This window comes from Lepidochelys kempii, chromosome 9, assembly GCF_965140265.1.
Source record: "Lepidochelys kempii isolate rLepKem1 chromosome 9, rLepKem1.hap2, whole genome shotgun sequence".
Taxonomy (NCBI): domain Eukaryota; kingdom Metazoa; phylum Chordata; order Testudines; family Cheloniidae; genus Lepidochelys; species Lepidochelys kempii.
In genome coordinates, this window is record NC_133264.1 from 28,477,591 (window position 1) to 28,495,000 (window position 17,410).

Sequence of the window (17,410 nt, forward strand, 5' to 3'; positions counted from 1 at the left end):
TGCCATTCCACAGCTGAAAAGCTGGTATGCACCTTGCCTCTTAGAAGTAAGATATTCAAGCCACAAAATGCTGGCCACCATTATTCACTTTGGAACCTAGCAAACGTGTTACAAGTCATTTGAATTGTGTGTGTGACATTTTTGGAAAGGATTGTTCAGAGCTATGGATAATCCTGGAGATTATCCATTGCATTGCTACAGTCTTTCCACAGAGACAGAAATGTACATTATATAATAGTACTCTAAGCGAGGAAGATGATCACTATAATTTAAGGTATCCAGAAGTTAAACACATATTTCTGAGGTGCATCTTAGCACACTATCCCTTACATCTAAATCTGCACATTGAGAGTGCACATTTGGGACAGAAAAGAAATTGTTAATCATGTAGCCCTGATCTCTCTCACTGATCCACTGCAATGCAACGGTCTCCTAGATGGAAGACGTTTGCCTGCAATTGTAGAGCCTGGATCCTCAGTGGGAGATAGGCCCCTAAATATGTTTGAGGATCTGAGCCTAATCCATTTTAACAGTCTATGTCATTCGTTCAACTCCCATGGGATGAACCAAGAGATGCTATTTATTAAAGCTAAACTGTCACTGCCTCAGCCTTTACAACTGCAGGATCTAAATGCATGAATGAGACGATGGTGTAGGGAGGAGAGATGTAGGTTCATTAGGAACTGGGGAACCTTTTGGGGAAGAAGTAGCCTCAACTGAAGAGATGGGCTCAACTGTAACCAAAATGGAACCACACTGCTGGTTGTAGAGGATTTTTTAAACTAAGGACTAGAGGAAAGCAGACAGGTGTGGAGGGTGGAGACATCTTTTAGGGATAAATTTATTAAAGGTGAACTCTATATTCTAGCATAAAGGAAAGGAAAGAAGTTGGTAGAGTACAGGTACTGACCACTATCAGATACAGGCTACTGGTCATGATGGACTGGTGTGACCTAATATGGCAGCTCTTATATGTTTGTGCCATCTGCAGCTGTTGCATTTTTGTCCTCCCTGTAATGGGATAAGATATTTTCTAGCTGCTGGTCTGGGCTGATATTTTGGTGGTGAAACAGAATTATTTGAGGGATGAGTGGTGGAGTTAAGGTGAGGGAAAACCGAGTTCTGACCCTAGGCTAAGGAAGAAGAGCGGGGAGCTGCGGGGAGATGGGGAATAGTGCAGAATATAACATTCTGTTGGAATTGTATGTTTTTTTACCTTGGGCTCAGATGGCTGTTTTTCTTTGCTTTATCTCTTCACACAGGACACAGAGGAGAGGACTGAATCAGCTTTAGAATTAGTGCACAAACGGAGAAAAGTTTGACTGGCGCTCCGCCCTGATCTCTGTAGTGGTAGTACACAGCATTGGGCTAGGTCCCTGAGATCACATCAGAATGAAAAATCCAGTTGAAATCCTTTCTTAATGGCTGATGCACAATAGCATGTACAGCAGGTGTAGCAATCAAACCCTATGAAAATAATTACTTTAAATAAAGTCTGATTCAGTTAGCAGAGAAGTCACTCACCCGATGAGCAATCAAAGTCTTTTGGTAACAGCATCTGCTCCCAAGGGTTTATAGGAACAGAAGGGGGGCTCTTGCAACATTGATCAATATGGTTGAGAAACTGACCTTGGAGTTTACCAGTTTTGCCTCATACCACATATAAAACAGCTACTCTATGTTCTAGCATCACAACATGCTAAGGAAGAAGCCAATTTAATATGGTATCTGCAGAACTTAGTTTGAGTAACAAGGCATCTGAATTGCAACGTTTACTCCATTATTTGTGCAGACTAAGTTCTGGGCATGAAATCGCATTTTCAGAGATTTCGTGCACAGAACTGGAACAGAATATAGCTGGAAACAGCAGCAAATTTGATTACAAACACAGATGGCCACTTTTTACTATAGGCTTCAATTTAAAAAAAAGCAGATGCTGTCAGGTTTTCAACTAACCATTGAGCTCTGTCATAAAAATTCAGCTTGTGGATGAGACATGCCTTGCTTTAATCAGCAATGTCCCCTTGGGTCACTAAGGAGCAGCCTCGATGAAGGACGTCCCGTCCCATCCAATCTTGTTAAGCAGCCAAGATCTGCAAAGTTTGCTATTGACTTCAATAGGAGCAACAGCAGGCCCCAAGACAGTGTAGGGTATCTGGTATTAAGACAGGGTGTAAATGAGGGATCCTCAGAGACCTGTAAGAAACACAGAGGATCCTGGAGAAAGGAGACAGAATAGGGGGAAAGGAGGCTCACATCAGAGAAGGTGGAGAGAACGGTCTAATCACAAAACTAGTATTGTACACCTTCCTTCTGTGCTCTCCTAACTATTTTGCTATTGCTGCTTTGAATGGTGCATAAACCAACCAGAGAACAGAATCAGCTTTAAAGAGGACCCCAAAGGGCAAAGTTTGACTGAGGCCTAAGCAGCTCATACATTTGTTTGCTTTAGGGAGCAAAGGGAAAATATATCCCAAAGTATCCTCACATCCCGACCTCCTGAAGGTTGTTTTTTATTCAGTACAACTTCCCTTTTTATGCCCTCAACCCCTTCGTTGGCTCTTATGAATTAATTTCATAACTCCTCAGAAATGGACAAGATCCCCAGCCTCACCCCCCTGCCCCCAAAATCAAGGCAATTATTGTGGTGTCCCTAATACCCTGGAATGCTCAAATGTCTAAAGCTGTCTGAGTAATGCCAGGTAAGGTTGGGCAAAAAGTCTGTCTGTCACAGTGACACAAACAGTTGGTGAATATCAAAAAGGGTTTTGCAGCACCACATTTTATGATGCCTCTTCAAGTTGCATGCAGCCGTTGGGCCAAATTCTGCCCTCAGTTACACGGTTGTAAGTGCAGAATTGCATCACTGATTTTCCTCCAGGCTTATATCAGTGTAACAGAGCAGAATGTGACCCGAAATCTCACAAAGCTAAATAATACAACTAAATAACATAACTGTTAATAGGAGAAAAGCATCAAAAGTTGAGTCTTAATATCCACCAGAGGGAGCCCACAGAAACCTCGTTCTGGTATGTAATGGGCAGAGCTGCCACAGGGTGTATGAGGACTTAGTTCAGTCCTATTTTGCCACCGTCGGGAATACTGCTCCATCCTTGATCTGTTGAACTAACAGGGAAAATGTATGCTGCATATTTATGAAAGCTTCCAGACAGCCCAGAGCTAAAAGGCTCTGAAATAGACTTCCAAGGAAGTGAGTGCATGCCTTATTGTTAAGGCTGTGAGTTTGTCACGGAAGTCACAGATTCCATGACTTTCCGTGACCTCCGTGACTTTTGCAGTGGCCAGTGCACCTGGCTCAGGGGCAGCTCGAGCAGCCCCTGCGCCAGGCACACCAGCCACTGCTGGGGCACTCTCGGGCCACCAGCCCGCCCCCCCCCCCCCAGCAGCAGCAGAGTTTGGGTGTTGTAGGGGGCAGGAGGTTGGGGCACGGGATGGGGTGAGGAGCACTCTGGGCGGCGCTTACCTGGGGGGCTCCCCGGAAGTGGTGACATCCCCCTCGCTCAGCTGCTATGTGGAGACGTGGCCAAGCAGCTCTGCAGCAGTCCGCCCAATGGGAGCTGCAGGGGCGGTGCCCTGGGCGGGGGCAGTGCCCTGGATGGAGGCAGTGCACAGAGATGCCTGGCCATGCCTCCGCCTAGCAGCTCAGCAAGGGGGATGTCATTGCTTCTGGGGAGCACCACCCACAGCCCACCTCACCCTGTCATGTGCCCCAACCTCCTGCCCTCTTCCACACCCAAACTCTGCTGCTGCTGTGTGTGTGTGGGGAGGAGGGTGGACCCAGAAAGGCAGGCTGCTGGCTCCACTAACCCCCCCTCAACACCAGTGGGGATCCCGAGTCACACACCACTGCCCATGCCCCTATAGCACCAGGGGGGCTCCTGGGCCACACAATGATGCCTGTGGCCCCCCCAGCACCAGCGGGCGTCCTGGGCTGTGTGCAGCTGGCCCCTGCCCCAGCAGGAGTCCTGGGCAGGGGTGAAAGTAAAATTGAACTCTTACTGGTACAGGGCTGGCTCTGCCCGCCCTCACCCCAGAAGGGGTGGGAACTCAGGTGTGAGGGCCGGGGCTGGTGGTCAGCATCCCCTAGCCAGCCCATCTGCACTGCCTGGCCTGTGCTGCCTGGGGCTCCAGCAGTGATTTAAAGGGCCTGTGGCTTTTAAATCTCTGGCCTCAGGGTAGCTGCTCCTTTTGCCCCCCCACCCCATTGGTGGCCCGGGAGGGGCAAAAGGGGCAACGACGTTAAAGCAGGGTCCTTTTTCGTGGCAGCACTTTAACATCGGCTGTACGAGCTGGTACTGGCAGCCACTTTTTACCGGTACCGCCTTATTTTCACCCCGGGCTGTGTGCCACCACCCACCCCCTGCAGAACCCGGGCCACCCTCCCCCAGCACCCACAGGGCCCCCTGGAAGCCCTCCCCCAAGTTTTATTCATGTGTATTTTTAGTAAAAGTCATGGACAGGTCATTGGCCGTGAATTTTTGTTTACTGCCCGTGACCTGTCCATGACTTTTACTAAAAATACCCATGGCTAAAACATAGACTTATTCATTGTTTATGTCATTTTAAATTGTATTAGACAAAACTCTAGAAAACATTCTGCAGAGAATATCCTGTATTGGCTCAAAGGTGGACCAGATAATTGATAGTTCCATAATTCTATAATCCCTAATGATTCCAATTATACTGCCCAATGCAATTAACTACTGGTTGGGAAATGTTCTGTTGTACTGTACATGAGAAATTTTTACAGCATTGCAAGTGTAAGCAGGGTCAGAATGAATGTTTCCCTGACAGCTAGCTGGGAGTGGGAGAAACTTTAGATTTGTTTATGCAAATACAGTTTGCTCCTGCTCTGCTTACATATTCAGTAAATACAGCGGTGTCAAAGTGATCAACTCTGGCTGGTGTTGGGTACAAATCACTTTAGTACTGAATGCAGGGGTAGTGAAATATGGTTACCAATGTTGTAATTATTGTAGGAATACAGGAAAGCAGGACTGTGCTTAACCTGTCCCAAATGAGGGGGCCACCCTCAGTTGAAAGAACCTTGTTAAGCCAGGGGCTCAAAAGTCAGAGCCCTGTGAAAGTAAGAGGGGTGGGGATAGGTATCCCCAGCCAGGAGGCTGCAAAGCCTCAGCCAGGGTTCTCCCTAGACTGGTTTAACCTGTTCCTCCCCACTGTTAAAAAAATAGAGCTAAATAGGATTCATTAGGAACCTATTTGTTATGTTAAATACCCAATCAGGGCTGAAATCAGTTGTGGTAGGACTGTGTTTCTGCCCTACCTGCTGAGAGGGTTCACCAGCTGAGACAAGAAACTGCCAGAACTCAGCTCGAAGTCAAAAAAGCAATCGAGAAACTGTATCCTCTTGAAATTTCAGTTTATAACAATGTTGGTATGTTATATTGCTCTGACAAGGGGTAGGGGGATTCTAACCTGGTGGGAAATAACTATTTGTCTGTGCAAAAAAAGGAGAGCTAAAAATCACTGAGAGCTGAAATCACTTGAGATGAGGCAGTGTTTCTGCCCAGCCTGCAAAGAGCTGAAAATTAGAGACTGATGTGCAGCTGTCATAGGCAGAGAGGCAGGTGGCAGCAGAAGGTGACTGACAGTCAGCTGGAGAACGAGTGGCTGGTGCAACAGAGAGGTGCGATGATCTGCCAATGGAGCAGCTGGCAGAGAGGGGTGGCAAGTGTGTGCCCGAGCAGCGGAATGAGTAAGGTACCTCTTTACCCCACCCAGGGAGGGAGGTGAACTCTGCAGATACATCTCTGAATCTGGGTCTGCACTGACCAAGGACAGCAACTGTGAGTGGGGTGCTGAGAAGGGTTGGGCATGTGAAAGGAAATATTGGGTTGCTGGACTTAAGAACATGAGGGGAAAAGGACACTGCCCAACCTATTTAGGGGTGGGTCTTTTACTCATGGTTTATGTTTATGAACCCTGTTTGCGGTGTTTTTCCAAATTAATGCTGAGTTACTTTCCTCCTTTTATTAAAAGTTTCTTTTCTACACTCAGATTCTGTGCTTGCAAGTCATAGAATCATAGAATCATAGAATATCAGGGTTGGAAGGGACCCCAGAAGGTCATCTAGTCCAACCCCCTGCTCAAAGCAGGACCAATTCCCAGTTAAATCATCCCAGCCAGGGCTTTGTCAAGCCTGACCTTAAAAACCTCTAAGGAAGGAGATTCTACCACCTCCCTAGGTAACGCATTCCAGTGTTTCACCACCCTCTTAGTGAAAAAGTTTTTCCTAATATCCAATCTAAACCTCCCCCACTGCAACTTGAGACCATTACTCCTCGTTCTGTCATCTGCTACCATTGAGAACAGTCTAGAGCCATCCTCTTTGGAACCCCCTTTCAGGTAGTTGAAAGCAGCTATCAAATCCCCCCTCATTCTTCTCTTCTGCAGGCTAAACAATCCCAGCTCCCTCAGCCTCTCCTCATAACTCATGTGTTCCAGTCCCCCAATCATTTTTGTTGCCCTTCGCTGGACTCTCTCCAATTTATCCACATCCTTCTTGAAGTGTGGGGCCCAAAACTGGACACAGTACTCCAGATGAGGCCTCACCAATGTCGAATAGAGGGGAACGATCACATCCCTCGATCTGCTCGCTATGCCCCTACTTATACATCCCAAAATGCCATTGGCCTTCTTGGCAACAAGGGCACACTGCTGACTCATATCCAGCTTCTCGTCCACTGTCACCCCTAGGTCCTTTTCTGCAGAACTGCTGCCTAGCCATTCGGTCCCTAGTCTGTAGCTGTGCATTGGGTTCTTCCGTCCTAAGTGCAGGACCCTGCACTTATCCTTATTGAACCTCATCAGATTCCTTTTGGCCCAATCTTCCAATTGGTCTAGGTCCTTCTGTATCCTATCCCTCCCCTCCAGCGTATCTACCACTCCTCCCAGTTTAGTATCATCCGCAAATTTGCTGAGAGTGCAATCCACACCATCCTCCAGATCATTTATGAAGATATTGAATAAAACCGGCCCCAGGACCGACCCTTGGGGCACTCCACTTGATACCGGCTGCCAACTAGACATGGAGCCATTGATCACTACCCGTTGAGCCCGACAATTTAGCCAGCTTTCTACCCACCTTATAGTGCATTCATCCAGCCCATACTTCCTTAACTTGCTGACAAGAATACTATGGGAGACCGTGTCAAAAGCTTTGCTAAAGTCAAGAAACAATACATCCACTGCTTTCCCTTCATCCACAGAACCAGTAATCTCATCATAAAAGGCGATTAGATTAGTCAGGCATGACCTTCCCTTGGTGAATCCATGCTGGCTGTTCCTGATCACTTTCCTCTCATGCAAGTGCTTCAGGATTGATTCTTTGAGAACCTGCTCCATGATTTTTCCAGGGACTGAGGTGAGGCTGACTGGCCTGTAGTTCCCAGGATCTTCCTTCTTCCCTTTTTTAAAGTGGGGAAGTATTGCCTCTCAGAGGTGCCCAGGGATGGTATGTAAATTTCCTAGGTTACTGGGTGGAGGCTCGAGCTGGTTCTCTGTTGTATAAATGGAAAAGGATCCCTAGATTTTGAACCCGGCCCTAGTTGCTGCTGGCACCACCTGGCAGAAGGGTTACATAAGCTATTAGAGGAGATACCTCATTCACAGGGACAGGACTGCAAACAAGCTATGTTTTGAGTGAAGGTTTGCTGTTTTTAGTTTCCTGCCCACTCATTTGTAATTTCCCCCCTTCAAATAATTTTGTTTACAGATATTATATAAAGCTATTGCACAGGGGCCAATCTGTGCTGAGCTGTAATCCTGGCTTTCTCTGCAGCCACAGGTAATACACAGCCTTTCTACCTAGAGACTTCTATGGGCCCCATCACAGACATGAATACATTTAGCCTCACAAACCCTGAGGAGCATTATTAGCCTCACTTTACAGAGGAGGAACTGAAGCAAAAAGAAGATGAGTGACATGCCCAACATCACACAGGAAATCTGTGTCCCAGGGCCAAGAAGTGAACCCAGAGGTTTCTTAAGTTCCACTCTAGTGCCTTACCCACGAGACCATCCTTATCTTCTGTGTGCCTTGCTTTCCCCGTTGCTCAAGTTATTCTTCATAATTGATATTACTTAGCACTTAGAAACCCCAAACATACATATAGTAAGAAACAGCCCTAGCCCCCAAAAGCATACAATCTAAATAGACAGAAAAGACAAATGGAGTGGGGGATAAAACAGACACAGAAGTGAGCCAGGAATAGAACCCAGTTCTTGAACAGCGATACCGGCTTACTTCACAAGAGTGCTGTAAGATAACAACATAAAGTACGTGAAATATGTTAGTTCTAATAATACTTCATTGCCCCTCAGAACATAGTAAACTTTGGAAGGTCTCACAGTCCAGGGCCTACCTGCGAGGCATGTTGTGTGCAGAGTGCTGTGGACATTACTTTGTTAATATTTCTAAACCATGTGTTTTAGAAGATGAAAAAGTGATATACACATGCTTGATGTGTTGTTGTTATAACCCTGGGTTGTGTTCCTTCCTGATTCTTCTAGACACTCATTTGAATCTCAAGCTCCCCAAGGAATAGCCCTTAGAGGGAAACAAAGAAACAGTCACACGCTCCAGCACAGGAGATAGACTAGCCCTTCAGCCAGTGATATTTTGCCCTTTGTTCCACAAACAGTAAAGCACTTACTTTAGCACTGGGATTGTTTGACTGGAACCATACCCCAGCAACCAGGTTCCCATGAATACAAAATGACTGCATCAAAACAAGAAGGTGGCAGGGTTTTGCAACTTTAAAAGAAGTAGCCCTGTGTGGGCTTAGAATAGTGAAAGTATTTAAAGTCCTTAAGAGATGGGTTTACAAAAATGCAGAGGCTGTTTGAGTTGTCTGTTGATACCTCTTGCACTTTGGAGTATTGTTGTTAATATCCTGTTATACTTCCCTAATGGGAAAACTTCATACGCCACCAGTAACCAGCTCACCAACTACGTGTGGTATTTTGAAGGAATATGTTTCTCTGGTGTGATGGTAAGTGTCGGTTCTGTGGATTTTATTGAGTTGTATGCTAGTGCAAATGATGTTAGCACAATCACATCTGTAGGGATAACCCTGCAGCAAGGTGTGATTGTGTCATGATCTTGCTTTTAAAGGGGAGATTAATTATTTTAGCTAATTTTATAGGCAGTAATTTGATCAGCTTTAAAAAATCAAGGGCATTGATCATGGACAGCTGAACAAAATTGGCATGTACGTGATTTTTTTTTTAACATGATTTTGGGAGGTGGGTTTGCATGCTTTTTGTCATATAAGCAAAGCTTGTGCAGTAGTGTGTGGGAGGGGATTGGCTAACCATCTACTTGGGTTTGGGAGTTATGCTAAAAGTGAAAATTCTTATATATGTAACTGCAAATCTGACTGCAGATACTGTGCATATTATACCACGATGTGCTATGGCCACTAATCAGTAAAGCTCTGGTGCTGTGTAAAAACTTAAACAAGTTAATCAATTACAGTCAGTGGCAGATCACGCACAGTAACTTTTTTCTAACAGATTTTTAATATTCTTATCTGTGGTAACATAGTCAAGGGTGCTGGAACAATTTGCATTGTGGGGGTGCTGAGAGCCATTGAACCAAACTGTAAACCCTGTATATGGTGAAAACCACTTCAAGCCAGGGGGTGCAGTAGCACCCCCAGCACCGCTAGTTCCTATGAACATAGTACACAATGTTAAAAAGCCACAGCCCTCTTATGTGTTTAGACAGGTATCTTATATTATTAATGTCAATTCTATTTGGTAGGGTCTTTCTACTGATACATTAAAAAGGGAAAGATGTAAAATGAATAAAGATGAGACCTAATTTTGAAACTATCACTGTGCATGTTCTACATCAGTCTGAAAAATGTCAAACTTGTGGTGATCAGAGAAAATTTACTGGAGGCCCAGAAACTCAAATGGAGAAACACTGATAAGCTGGAGGTTTGGGAAGCACCAACCACAAAAATTAGAAATACCCTATATAGAGATTTCAAAACTTCCATTTAGCACTTTTCCATTTCAGAGCCCTTCCATTGGGAGTTCATGAGAGTTACCATTGTCCTCATTTTACAAACAGAGAATCGAATAGCAAGAGGTTCAGGCTGTGTCTACACCAGGGTATTTTTACTAAAATTTCCCACTGTAGTTACTATTGGTTCAGTTCCAACGGTGGGATCATCCATGAGAGTCCTAGTGTAGGCAGAAATCCAGATGGCTGCTAGTATTTTAAGCAGATCTACACAACATGGTGCTTAAAATGCTGATATTGCCAGCACCTTGTCTACATTAGCACTCCTCCTCTTACCTTCCCCATTCCTCCAACCCAGAGGGGCCATCCCTTCCCTTCCTCATATGGCCCTTACCAGAGGCCCCTTGGATACGTTTTTTTTAAATGCTGGAAACTATTATGAACTTAAGTCCAAGATTTACTTGGTGAAATTACCCAACCAATGTCAAATAACTTAAAACTTTGAGAAAAGTCCTAAGCTGCATGTGGAGGAATGGCAGAGAGAGAAGTGAAGCTCATTAGTTCTTTTCTGCAAAATTTCCAGTCATGTCTTACTAGGGCCCTGACTCTCCCCTGCCATGTACCTGCAGCAGTCATATACTTCTGTGCAAAGTGGGTGTAAAGTGCTACCAGTTCAGACTGGTGGCATTTCACACTTACTGGGCACGGGCAGGAGAGAATCAGGTGCGGGATCTCCAGTTATTCCACTCATCTTACAGTCTCCCCCTTACAGATGCTTCTGTTAGCAGCACTTCTAATAACACTGGAGCGTGACACGTTCTACCAATGCTGCCAGAGCGAGAGCTGTAACAAAACGTACAGGGTGAGTCGTGGTTTTGTCTTTTGTTTCTCTACTCAGCATTCATTCTGAGTTCCCCTCCTCCCCCATTTCCCCAGCCAAACCTTGACTTCCTCTTTATGGCTAGTTCCTTCCTCTCTCTGTATTAGGACAGAACCCTGGGTGAGGGTAGAGAAAACCCCACGGGCCATCACAAGTCCAGTTGCTTCCTCCAACTGCACAGGTGAAGTCCCCAGGAAACAAAAGAGTTAAGGAAGAACACTGATGGCCTTGGACTGTTGTCTTTCAATTCTCTCCCCTGCTGAATTGCTCCTTCACCTCCTCACACCCCCTTCTTACATTAGATGGAAAATAAAGAATCTGCGTAAATGCTGATTGGGATGCAAACAAGTCTTATGAGTGTTGTAGTACCCTCCTGGCCTGCTACAATGCGTTTGCAAAAGTACATTTTAAAAACCAACGGGAATAAAACTGTCTTATCTCTGGAGAAATTTGGCATTTCCCCTGAGGACACAATCCTAAAAGAGAAAATGCTGTTGCCAGGGATGGGTCTCACTGTTGTCCTGATCCCATTTCCTATTGAATTTTGAACAACTATGCCTGTAAGGTACAAACCTGGCAAAGGAGCCAGGGCATGTTGTTTGGTGGTTGGCTCTGATTAGGTGAAACCCCCATGCTGATAACATTTATTCTCTCTTCTATACAGAGTTTCATTTCAGTTGTGTTAGCCCTGCTTGGAATTGCTTTTTCGGGATATAATGTCATCATCTCTACTTTGGGCTTAGTGCAAGGCCCATTCTGCAATACTCCAGCTGGCTGGGGTTATATCTTCAAAGACACTGCAGGGGGGTAAGAAACACCTTTATATCTACTATAAGAAACTATACAGAAAAAAGATAAAAAGGTCCTTTTGGAGGTAATTTATAGATTAAAAATAAATTTACCCATTATCACAGCATATGTATTTTCTTAGCTTTTAAAAATCTTTGCTCCACAATAAATACTGCATATTTTAAATTTGTTTCTGAGCAGAACACACAAAGGAAAAAAAATTATTTGCATCTTTACAGAGAAAGTTTAATGTTCAGCTAATTTGGCTAATCTTCCAGTGAGATATCAAAGCTCCTAAGCATATGTGAAGTACAGATCTAGAACCTGTGACTGCTTTGAATGCAGAAGTTTGAAACCATCTCCTTTTCAAGGATAAGATTTTTTAATATGGAAATATTTCAAGTAAGATAAAGTCAAGTTCTTCCAACTTCCAGTGGAGTACACTAAGCATTGGACTAGTCATGAAATCCTAGATAGAAGAAGATGAAAAGCCAAATTCCTCAGCAAGTATGGAATTGTTCCCTAAAACAGTGGTTTTCAACCTTTTTTCATTTGTGGACCCCTAAAAATTTTTGAATGGAGGTGCAGACCCCTTTGAAAATTTTAGTCTGCAGACCCCCAAGGGTCTGCAGACCACAGGTTGAAAGCCATTGCTCTAAAATATAGGAATTACTGACTTCAGTTTAGAGAAGAGACAAAAGAAGTGGATCCTTATACACATGTGGTGTATTCTCTATTTCTATGTTATGGTGACACCATTGAGACACATACTAATAATGGTAATATTCTGTTGGGTTGTTGTTTTTTTTAATTCATAAATAAAAAAAAGCCTGATTTGAACATGAAGGGCCAGATGCCAAGTGAGGGACTCTGGATTCAGCCCAAACTGTGTAATTTATTAATAGAGGAGAAATGGAGGCCAGCACTGAACCTATTAAAAACCTCACAAATACGACTATAATGATGGTTCTTGGAACCAATAATAGCACCATGCCATCTCCAGTATTGCCAACTCCCACGGTATCAGGGAAGTGCTGCTTCTTGCTAATGGCTAGATCAATCCTATATTGTTCGTACTGTGCCATCATCACCTATATGAATGGCTGATACAAGTTAGAAGTTCTTTGACTGATATGTAATCTGTAACTCATCAATTCTAAAAAATAAAATAAATTCTATGTGCTACTGTGAATAACGTTGCGTTCATTGGGTCGGTGGTTCTCAAACTATTTACCATCCAGCCCTTCTTTTATCAAAGGGAATAAACTCAGAAGGGAGAGAGTCAAGACAGCAATAGGGGAACTGCCTTCCATTTCCTTTCTTCAGGGTGAGGAGAGGGTAAGTGGTGTCTCCATCTGAGCAGCCAGGGAGAGGCATGCAGTTGTGTGCATTAAAGGCTGACTTTTCAATCTGAAATTATCACACATGGATGGAGAGGGACATCTGACTCACGATTTCTGATCTCTTGAGGATGGCAATACTGCATCTCCTTCACGTTGTTATGATGATACAACAGAGAAGGTGAATGACATACTCTATAGGGCTAGCAGGGAGACAGAGGGTGGCCTGAGGCCAAATGGGAATAACAAATGGTGATACTCCCTTAGGCAGTGCCCCCAGTCACCACTCCATCCTCTTGTCATAGTGAAATATTATTTGGGCATTACTGATCTATGCTGGTTAAAAAACTCCAACTTCAGCTAAAGTATAATCAACTGCAGTTTGAGTGATACTCATGAAATAGAAGGGACCTAAATGGTCTCTGTTTAAATTCAGTTTGTATCATTAGCAGAAAATGCAGAACTTCTAACACTTCCATGACAAAAATGCAGTGAATTGAATTAAGAAGATGCATTCTGTGAATTCTGATCTGGCTTCTGGGCTCAGTTACACCATTGTAAATCTTGAGTAACACCACAAGGTTTGATTGAGCTACTTAGGATTTACACTGGTGTAACTGAGACCAGAATTTGGCTCCAGGACATCAGAACAAACAGGTTTTATTATTTTGTATGATTACTATTAGAATTATTATTATTGAGTGTTAAATTTCAAGGCATTAAACTGGTCTAATTTCCCCATTTTTCTGTTTCTCTGGTAGTTACCTCATTGCGTACAGCTCCTGGTCTCAGTGCACTGAACCCGTGCACGTAGTGGAGTGGAACATCATTTTATTCTCTATTCTCATAGCCCTTAGTGGACTTCAAGTGATCATCTGCTTTCTTAAAGTGATGGCCGAATTAAAACAGATTCTCTGTGGGACCTACTCTGTCTTTATACAGGTAACAAAAGACCTTGTGCCAAATCTTAGGGTGGTGTAAATCAGCATTGCTCCATCAACTTCACTCATATGCCGATTTACACCAGCTGAGGATCTGGCCATTGTTTTTTATGAATTTGAAACATTACTTTCCTAATCTGATACCAGGCATTGTAGTCAAGTGCATTTAACAACATACTGTACTATTCAAATTCATCTTGCATTCCATACAACATGCAGGGATCCCAGGCTTCTCACTTAAACTCTTCTGATTGGGAATGTGGGGCTGTGAAGGTTAAATAAAATGACCCTGAAAATTAAACATCAGTACTTAATATAGAGAGAATACAGGACTTTGGTGTCGGTGAAGAGTGCTGAGCATCTACCTCCTAGGAACAAGTTCAAGTTTGTCTTTAACATCAAGTGAGTTTCATAGCTGAGAGAGTAAGAAACAACCTAGTGGGTTTTGGCACTCAAGAACTTGGTATGTATTTTATGTCAATGTGCATAATGTTGTTCTGTGGGACATATCAGCAGAGCCCTATTAAAATGACCAAGAAATCCCTGTTTCAGAAGTGAGGGTTTAGCACAAAGGGCTCCTGGTCTACAACAATACTACAATAAAAAATAACGTTGAATGACCTTAGTTTAAATAGGTGGTGCCACTAGTAGGCATTACGGTGTGAAATAATATTTTCAGCATGGCAGCCAGAAGTTATAAAAGTGTATGATAGGTTTCATTGTCTGCTCTGGAGGCTGGGTAGAGCTGGAAGTGCTAGCTCAAGAATGGCCACATTCATTAGGCTTTCGAAGCCTTTCGTGTTCTTATGCAGCCCACAATGTTCATCGTGGGCAGATCATTCAGCACAGCCTCCAGGTTGTTTTGCTTTTATTAAACAGCAAGTGATTGTCGTATCAAAATGCACTGGCAAGTGTTTCTAGAAGGGAAGGAAAACTCTAGCAAGTTTACATTGGCCTATAAAGCAAAAGCATCTGCTGACATAGACAAAAAACACATTGACTGAGCAGAAGTATAGAGAAACTACAAATCATTAGTTTGTACTTTATGAAATGTTGAAATCAACAGAATTTACATTACTCACTAGAAGTGAAACAAAGGACCATTCAATAAATAGAAGATGTCTGGAGTAAATGGAGATAAAAATCTCCTTTTAACAGCCTTTAATGGGAATGTCACTGTTTCAGGGATTTGAACTCCAACATAACACTCTGCTTGCCAGGGACTCAGGTAATAGACAGATTTGATTTGCCTGGAGCCCCAGTACTGCTCCCACTGAAATCAATAGGAGCTTTGCTTCTGTCTTCACTGATGACACAGTTGGGCGCTATAGCTCACGATTTGTTAGTCTCTAAGGTGCCACAAGTACTCCTTTTCTTTTTGCGAATACAGACTAAAACAGCTGCTACTCTGAAACCTGTTTTATCTTGAGAAGCTCTGTTGATTTAATATCATGTGGATGTTTCCATTGTGCAAACTGTAAGTTATACTGAGAGTTAATGCTACAAGTCTCCTTGACTTCTTCCCATTTCCTTTGACAGCCGGGGATTATCTGAATGTAGCAGAGAACGCTTCATTGCCAGCCAGGCTTCGCTCCTCCAGTGTTTACTGTTCTACATAGCAGATCTGTGGGTGCCATTAAAACTAATTTTCCACGGATTTCTTTTTCACACCCACTTCTCTCATGAAATGTACTTTTAGATTCACTTAAATGGTTTTTGATAGCTAAAATATAAGCTCTCCCATGTTTTCTTAAATACGAGATCCATTTCTTAACCACAGCTAATCCTGAATGACAATGATAACGGTGTCTCTTTTGCTTTGCCATCCAGTTTGTGTTGTATGAGTGCTATGAAACTGCCTTCACACAGAAATCTCTAGTTTTCAATAAAGAAAGTGCTGTAAAGCTGCCATGCTTTCATAGATTCCACTGTTTCGTCTCCTTATTTAGGCTTTATAAATATTTCAGATGGTCTCCAAGGGCCTCAGTAAGTCAAGGGGAGTCTTTCCATTGACATCAGTGTATAGTGTAAGGCCTCAATTTCTTGATCAGTAGAAAATTACTTGATTTTAAGGCCAGAAGAGATCTTCTACTAGCCTGACCTCCTGCATAACACAGGCCACAAACCTCACCCAATATTCACCACTCCATCCAAACCTCACCCAATATTTCTGCATTGCATAACTTTTTTTTGAGCTATAGCATATATTTTAGAAAGATATTCAGTCGTGGTTTAAAGACCTGGGTCAACTGCTTGGAAGACAGCTATGCTCAATATAGTATCATCAACATACCTAATAACAGGTTTTGGTTTCTTTATCTTTAGATACTCAAAGCCAAATAATCCCTTTAGAACATATTTTAGGAGAATTACTAAAAGGGCTTGCCTACGCAGCACAGCAAAGCACACCCGAGGGGTCTGATTTGTAAAGCACACTAGTGTGTTTTACTCTAACTGCCCCATGTAGACCCTGCTGAATGCTGCTGCACTTTAAAAAGGAACCTACTTCACATTAACACAGTCTTGTTTGAAAAGCACACCTTTCTAGTCTATATGGAACAGTTAGAGCGAGACACATTAAAGTGCTTTATAAATCACTCCCCTCTCATATGCTTTGCTGGCACCAAGTAGACAAGCCCTTAGGACAACATTAAATCTCGTGAGAAAAAAAAATCTAGTTTACAAATACCTTTTTAAATACAGACCTCATTTGGGAGGAGATTTTTGAGCCTATAAAAGTCAGCAGGAAAGGCAAAAAGAATAAAGCAGTTCAAAGGGGATTTTCTATGACTCCATGGGTAGGCCATTAAAGTACCTGAGTTTACATTTGATAGATCAAATGTAAGTCTAGAACTCACAACCAGTTTGGGGTTTGTGCCTGCTTCTCAACAGTCTGCCCTGAGGTTGGTACTCATGCTCCTGAGACACTCCAGACAGCTTGACAGCTACTAGTTTAATTCCCATTATATTCTACAGGAATTTTCCATAAAAGGGGGAATTACAGCAGAATAAATGTAGGAATGGAGGTTGTTCGTAATTCTGAAATGTTCGTAACTCTGAACAAAACGTTAGGGTTGTTCTTTCAAAAATTTACAGCTGAACATTGACTTAATACAGCTTTGAAACTTTACTATGAAGATAAAAATGCTACTTTCCCTTTTTTTTAAAAAGTAATTTATGTTTAACACAGTACTATGCTTCCTTTGTGTGTGTGTGTGTGTGTGAGTGTGTGTCTCTCTGCTGCTGCCTGATTTGGAACTGGAAATACACAATGAGGTATGTGGTTGACTGATCAGTTCACAATGCTGGTGTTCATAGCTGAAGTCCTAGGGTAATTAGAGAGCAGAGGAATGGGGTATACTTGGATAAAAGAGGGCGATTAAAAGAGCACCAGATGGATGGCCATTCTTAATGAGGGAAGAGACTTTGCTTCACACCTGTAAGG

The 17,410-nt window shown here is 43.2% G+C and overlaps 1 protein-coding gene across 1 annotated transcript; it reads left to right on the plus strand.

Moving 5' to 3' along the window:
* The first annotated feature begins 8,683 nt into the window (after window positions 1-8,683).
* TM4SF18 (transmembrane 4 L six family member 18) lies at window positions 8,684-15,859 on the plus strand. The gene is made up of 5 exons (XM_073358773.1): window positions 8,684-9,035; window positions 10,788-10,877; window positions 11,560-11,702; window positions 13,786-13,966; window positions 15,505-15,859. The coding sequence occupies exons 1-5, from the start codon at window positions 8,859-8,861 to the stop codon at window positions 15,517-15,519; spliced, it is 606 nt and encodes a 201-aa protein (XP_073214874.1). The 5' UTR covers window positions 8,684-8,858; the 3' UTR covers window positions 15,520-15,859.
* The last annotated feature ends 1,551 nt before the right edge of the window (window positions 15,860-17,410 follow it).

Coding starts and splice junctions, on each gene's coding strand:
- TM4SF18 (XM_073358773.1), top strand. CDS start 8,859: ATGGGTTTACAAAAATGCAGAGGCTGTTTGAGTTGTCTGTTGATACCT. Junction 10,878..11,559: donor GCTGTAACAAAACGTACAGG/GTGAGTCGTGGT, acceptor TCTTCTATACAG/AGTTTCATTTCAGTTGTGTT. Junction 11,703..13,785: donor TTCAAAGACACTGCAGGGGG/GTAAGAAACACC, acceptor TTTCTCTGGTAG/TTACCTCATTGCGTACAGCT.